This window comes from Mus pahari, chromosome 2 (genome assembly GCF_900095145.1).
Source record: "Mus pahari chromosome 2, PAHARI_EIJ_v1.1, whole genome shotgun sequence".
Lineage (NCBI taxonomy): Eukaryota > Metazoa > Chordata > Mammalia > Rodentia > Muridae > Mus > Mus pahari.
The window spans coordinates 163,392,281-163,399,686 of NC_034591.1; the positions used below are offsets into that span (position 1 = coordinate 163,392,281).

Consider the following 7,406-nt stretch of genomic DNA (forward strand, 5'->3'; position numbering starts at 1 on the left):
TATTGATACATAAATCTGATTGGTTAATTATATTATAAGGTTCAAGAATTTTGCTTTACTTGGTTACTGGAATGTGGTACCACCGTAGGTGTAGAGGGAACTTGCAGCTCCAGGGACAAGCAAGCCAGATGCTATGGGGGCTGGCTGGAGAGAGTTGCCAGGGAGTTGGCAGGTTGAGAGAAGCAGGAGCATGGAGAGTTGGCAGGTTCATTTTTAATATTTCCCACAACATGGTTTATGTATGTGTCCTTTCACAGGTCAACACTAATACTCATAAGATAAAATAAAAATAAATAAATAAAAGTATCAAATTATGATGATACTTTCTTCAGATTATATATAAATAAAAGGTATAGTTATTACTTGAGCAATATAGGTGAAAGCTACATTTATTACCACGTGTAACAAATACCTCATGTCTTGAATAAGAGAGACTCTGAGTGTTGGTAACATAACTCCTGAGTCAGATTTTCTTCTTTCTGGTCCAAGGGCAACTATGTAGAAAAAAATATAAGCAAAGTATTAGGACAATAACAGTAAGAATTTATACTTTAGTTTGTTTTTATTTTCCCAAGACAGAGTCCTTTTGTGTAACTCTGGCTGGCCTTGAACTCACAAAGATCCACATGCTTCTGCCTCCCAAGTGCTGGTTCTGATGGGGTATACCACCATGAGATTATAATATAAATATATCATGTCAGCCTCCCCTTTCCTCATTCCAAACCCTCCCATGTGTCTTCCACTCCCCACAACTTTGCTCTTTCAGAATCATGAACTATTTTTTCATTAGATATGTGTATGTATATATATTTCTTTTTTTAAAAAATATTTATTTATTTTATTTACATAAGTACACTGTAGCTATCTTCAGACACACCAGAAGAGGGCATCAGATCCCATTACAGATGGTTGTGAGCCACCATGTGGTTGCTGGGAATTGAACTCAGGACCTCTGGATGAACAGTCAGTGCTCTTAACCTCTGAGTCATCTCTCCAGCCCATATATATATATATTTCTAAATACATAAATACAACCTACTCAGTCTGTTTAATGTTACTTGTTTGTGTATGTTTTCAGGGTTGACCATTTAGTATTGATACTTTATTAACGCAGTAAACTAGCTGTGTTCTTTCTAAACAAGGTGTGGCTACATTTGGAAATTTAAAACAAAAATCTTATAATAGTAAATCCAGCAAATCACGCAACATGTGCAAACTCTAGCCACAAGGGGCAGTCATCTTCTACAGTTATTCTCACAGTGCTGGAAGGCAATGGCTGGAGATTAGCTCTTAAGTATGTGATCTTCAACTCTGGACTCATGAACTGGAAACCTGCATGTTTTTTTGCTCTTTTGAGAAAAAGTCTCATGTATTCAAGGCTGGTCTCTAACTTCTGCGTGCTAGGATTATATGTATGTTATACATATACACATGAATACACATGCATATACAATGCTCTGTTTATGTGATACTGAGGATTGAGCCCAGAACAGCTTCAGTCTAGAAAATACTTAACACTAAACATTAAATTTTAACTTTGAAAAGAAAAAAATTTTTTTGAGACAGTATAGTCCTGGCTGTCCTGACAGTTTCTTTATATAACAGTACTATCTGTCCTGAAACTCTTTGTAGACCAGGCTGGCTTCATACTCACAGAGATCAACCTGCTTCTGATGGCTTGCTGGGGCACACAGGTGAAAAGATGTCTTGCTAAAGCAAACATGTGAAAGCAGGTACAAGTGAAAGGATGTTTGGACATGGCAGACAAGTGAAAGGACTCTTGATGAAGGAGTATAAATATGACCCCACAGACAGCTTTGATTGGGTTTGCTCTGTGTCACTACTCTTTGCTAAAGTCATGCATGTATTGGTTCGCCTTACATAGTGTTGTTGAGCTCAGCCACCATTGAGAGAAACTCGCCCAAGAACTGCTTGTGAGGTATTTTCAGCAGCTTGCCTCTTCTGCGGTCTTGCCTCAGGACTGAACTACAACTGCCTGGTGTCTGCTTGCTGAAAGGACTGGATTGCAGCTGCTGATTCATGACTGTTGTCTGCTTGCCTAGAGGACTGGTCTGCAGCTAGCTACTAAGTCGTGTTTGGTGTTGGCTACAGGACTGAACTGCTGCCCAAGAGGGTCAAGCTCACCCCCAAAGAACTATTGCTGAATAGGTCCACTTCTCCCATATCCTAATAACTTTTCTCTTTCACTACCTCTGCTGGGAGGTGGGCTAGAGAAGTTAAACCCTTATTAAAAGTAGGTTGCCAAAAATTTCTGCCTACACTCTGTCTTCCAAGGGCTGGAATTAAATGAGTGTGTCACAACACCTGGCTTAGGGAGGGGAATTTTCAAACCAGTGCTTTAAAACACTTTTATACTCAGGGAAGAAGTATGCACTGAGGCAATTGTCTTACACACTTGCAGGAAATATGGTATATTTCTGAGACCACCCTAGTTTAAGTATGTTATTAAAGTGTTATATTCTTTTGGGGTAGAAAGTCAAATGGTAAGGGAATGACTCTCCATTCCACATGACTAGACAACACAATGGAGGGACAGATATTCAAGCCTTAAATATCAATTTAGAACTTTATTTTAGGGAGAGATTTAACCAATTAAAGGTTAGTTCAAAGGCTAGCTATTTGGGCAAACTAACACAGTAAGAGCCACTCAGAGCAGAAAGTAAGCAAGACTCAAAAACAGTATTAAGGGTTTAAATAAAATGTTTCAAGTATCACCTTCCTTTAATTTTTTTTGTTTTTGTTTTTGGAAGAGGTGACAGAAATCAGAAGCTCATATGTGCTATACATGTGCCCTCCCACACAAAGTAAATAAATGTGATGAAAGGATGAAGAAATGTGCATCATGTTCATTTTATGGGATGAAACAACCTTTCACATGGTGAACATGTGTTCTATCACTGAGCTATACACACACACACACACACACACACACACACACACACACACACACACATATATATATATATATATATATATATATATATATATATATATATATATATACATATACATCCCCTGACATACTATAAATTAAAATAAAATACATTATTATTTGTATGTGTGTGGTATGTATATAAAGGTCAAAGACCAACTTGTGGGAGTCAGTTTTTTTCTTCTACCATGTAGGTCTTCAGGCTGAGTTCAGTTCATCAGACCTGTCAGCAAGCACCTTAACCTGCTGATCCATCTCACAAACCCCACACTCATTTTTAATCTTATGGAGTCCAGGCCAGCCCCCAACTGACCATGTAGCCAAGATGAACTTGAACTCCTGTTTCCATCTCCACAGTGCTGAGACTGCTGGGACTACAGGTGTGTGCCACTATGCCATGGTTAATGTGGCACTGGTATTCAAATCCACTGTGGTACACACGAGGCAAGCTCTCTTCCAACTGAGCCACACCTCCAGTCCACAAAATATTTTTAAGTCTTCACAGACTAAATCATCATAAATATTATTAGAGCAATGTTTATAAACTACTCCTCTATTCAAACAATAACACAGGTTTCTGTAGGATTTTAATCCAGCAACAAGGTTACTCCACTTGGAATAAAGAAAGGCCCTTAGTACATACCTTTAACCCCAAACAATGAAAGTAAAATTAATTTGTAGAAGGAAGCAACCATGTTTGAAAGTGATGTCTAACTGAGAGGCAGACAAAGTGATGAATCAGAGAAAGATTTGACAGAATAGAATATGCCTAGCTCTGACAAGAACAGAGAGAAAGAGAGGCTACTTAAAGAGCAGGATGGAGAGAGAGGAAGAGAGAGGGCAGTTTTACTGGGACAGTTGTACAAAGACAGGTTGCAGAGAGAGAACAAGCTAGACATAGATGAAGACAGAGCAATCCAGAGAATGAGAAGGAGCCAGAAGATTAGAGCAGATTTCCAGAGTTAGTTTGAGGCCAAGAAGAGCAATTCAGTCAGAAGCTGAGAGACTTTGAATCAATCAGCTTGGAGAGGATTTGAGCCAGAACACCTGAGTTAACCAGACAGCAAGAGTTCAGAAAGGGGCTGGAGAGATGGCTCAGTGGTTAAGAGCACCGACTGCTCTTCCGAAGGTCCTGAGTTCAAATCCCAGCAACCACATGGTGGCTCACAACCATCCATAATGAGATATGACGCCCTCTTCTGGTGCATCTGAAGACAGCTACAGTGTACTTAGATATAAAAAAAACTTAAAAAAAAAAAAAAGAGTTCAGAAAGAACTAGGAAGGATGAGCTTATTCAGCAGTAAGTTTCAGAGACCTAGATAAGATTGTATGGAGCCTAGAAGTGTCCAGGACTAGGCCTAGGTTAGCAGACTGAGGCAATAAGCCTCTGAGACATCAATTACACCAAGTTAATAAAAGATACTTTCACAGACTTCGAAAGCTCTATGGCTCAGGGCTGGAGAGATGGCTTAGCTTTATGTGTATGTAGTGCTCTTACAGAGAACCCCTAGTTTGGTCCAATCACTCATGCTGGGGCCCACAACTACATGTAGCTATAGCTTCAGGTGCTTTGATGCCCTTTTCTAGCCTCCAAAGACACATATAATTATACATACAATCACACATACACACACACATACAATCACATTTAAAAATGTGTAATATATATAATGTACATCTATATCTATAGATAGATAGCGTTACTCTGGGCAAATGCTAGCACCTGCCTTTAATCCTGGCACCTGGGGAGGTACAAGTTATTAGATCTCTGTAAGGTTGAGGGCATCCAGATCTATATGGGGAGTTCCAGGTCAGTCAGAGTCACACAGTGAAACTATCTAAAGAAAAAGAAAAGCTGCATGCTCTTATTAATCTTACTGAGTCACAAAAACACTGTTTGTTCTTACATTATTGGCCCTTCATCAATTTAGAAGTGTGATAGAGACTATAACTGCATGAGCCTTTGATGCGTTTTGTCATTTATTGCTTTAGAATTTGCTAATTCTACCATCAACTGAGGTCACTGAAGATACCCATGACTCTGATTCCCAACCGAACCTCAACATTTGGCCAGTCAAAACCAGAAAGGCTGAAAGGGTTGCCCAGCAGCAGCTTATTCTAACAGCTGGATATTCTCACATGCCTCTTTGGGCATAAGAGTTGAATGCTTCTGTTTCATCTTAGTTGGACCTGACTGCTTTCAAACATATTCCCATGAATAACCACTTCTTAGTGATTTATTCTCTTTTGAGACAGTCTTAATACATACATACCCCAGGAATGGCCTCAGAATCCTGACCTTCCTGCTCCCGTTGTTAAGTGTTGGGATCACCACTATACTCAGCTCTACTTTTTCTTTTTCTTTTTCCATTAATTTCGACTATTTTCTACTTAGGGTAGGCCTTCTACCTACAGTGAAGTAAAATTTAGAGAAGCAACTTTGGTTTTATATTGTAATGGCTACATTTCCTGTTAGATTTAGGACATAGACTAGTGTACTTTTATTTTCTTTCGTTGGTTTTTCTGAGACAGGATTTCTCTGTGTAACAGCCCTTACTGTCCTAGAAATCCCTTTTATAGACCAGGTTAATTTCAAACTCACATAGATCCACCAGCCTCTGTCTCCGAAATTCTGGAATTAAAGGTGTGCACCACTCCCAGCTTTTATTTTATAGGAAAAAAGGGAAGAAGAGATGGACAGTAGAGATCTGAATGTAAATCCATATAAATATAGTTATAGCCTAGGCTTCCAGAGCATGACTGTTGAGAGGAGCTCCAGGGCAACTCAATATCAGTTCCACATTTTTAGATGTCTCATAAAATACATTTTAAAACTGGGCAGTGGTGGCACATGCCTTTAATCCCAGCACTTGGGAGGCAGAGGCAGGCAGATTTCTGAGTTCAAGGCCACCCTGGTCTCTAGAGTGAGTTCTAGGACAGTCAGGATTACAGAGGAAACCCTGTCTTGAAAAACCAAACCAACCAACCAAACAAACATTTTAAAATGAGGTTATTCACAACTAAACACTGCAGGGTAGCGCTACCTCGGGTGGGACAGTGAAAGATCAGAAATTGAGGATGAATGTAACTTTTACTTTCTTTCTTTCCCATCCTTCCTTCCTCCTTCCCTTCTTTCCTCATTCCCTCCCTCCCTCCCTCTGTCCCCCCTCCCTCCCCTCTCCATCCCTTGCTAGCTCTATGGTCTCTAGGTGGAAATCAAAAGATAACTTTGTGGCACTGATGCTCTCCTACCATGTGGAATCTGTGGATTAAACTCAGGTTTTCAAGGTTGGCAGGGGAGCCTTTGATGTATATTCCCAACTCTAGCTTTGGAGTTAAATTTTTTTTTTTTTTATAGCTGGGTGTGGTTGTGCATGCTTTTGACCTCAGCATGGCAGGGGCAGGGGCAGGGACAGAGGCAGGGGAAATCTCCATGAGTTCAAGGCCAGCCTGGCCTACACAGTGAGTTCCAGACAAGCCAGAGCTACACAGTGAGATCCTGTCTCAAAACAATATATCTTAAAAACCTTTTATTTCTAAATTTTTGAAAGAATTTATAGTAGAAAAAAATGGCTTTTAAATAGCTGATTCACTATAAAATCTTTCCCTACCCCCTTTCAGGTCTTCTGGGACAAGGCCTCACTACGTAGCTCAGACTGTTGGTCTTCCTGCCTCAGCCTGAGTACTGGGATTATAGTGATGTGCCACCATACCCAGGCAAAATCTTGTATTTCTATTAACTTTCTACTGTTAATGCTACATTTTATGAAACAAATGGTTATCTTACATAAAGAAAATCAAGTTCTGGGCTATATGACTCAAAGGCTGAAGCCTTGGGTTTGATCATTAGCACTGCCAAGAAAAACAGTCTTTGTGAACAAATAAATGCAATAGTTGTATCATTTGACCTAAGGAATTAATACTATATATTTCTGATTAGCAGAAGAATTGTGATACCAATACCAGTGCAATGCCATCTATAAATTGAAGAATCTGACTCCTAAGATGAGTGTGGTGATACACACCTGTAGTCCTGGCTACTTTTAGAACTGTGGTGAAACTACATCAAGTTTGAGGCCACCTGAGTCTCGTAGTAAGAATCCCATTTTAAAAAGAAGGAAACAAGCTATGAGAAAGAATATGACTCTTAAAAGAGTCTTGGAGATAAACACACAATTTCCCCTGGAATTTAATTTATCAAAACTAGGTCCAGGATTTGATCCTGACAATATGAAAAAAGAAAGATTATTGAGATAGAGCAGTGGATAAAGGTACTTGCCACCAAACTCAACAACCAAGTTAAATTCCCAGGTACCACGTGGTAGAAGAAGAGAACCAACTCCTCCAAGTTGTCACCTGACCTCCATATACAAAAGTCCACATAAAAAATAATCAAATGCCGGGCGTGGTGGCGCACGCCTTTAATCCCAGCACTCGGGAGGCAGAGGCAGG

The 7,406-nt window shown here is 39.7% G+C and overlaps 1 protein-coding gene across 3 annotated transcripts in view; it reads right to left on the reverse strand.

Moving 5' to 3' along the window:
- Dennd5b (DENN domain containing 5B) overlaps window positions 1–7,406 on the reverse strand; it is a 130,380-nt gene that overhangs the window by 27,944 nt on the left and 95,030 nt on the right. For all 3 annotated transcript variants that reach the window (XM_021189932.2, XM_029534837.1, XM_029534838.1), the window contains one exon: window positions 413–494. In XM_021189932.2, coding sequence (XP_021045591.1) covers window positions 413–494 — 82 coding nt within the window. The remainder of the gene's footprint in view (window positions 1–412; window positions 495–7,406) is intronic.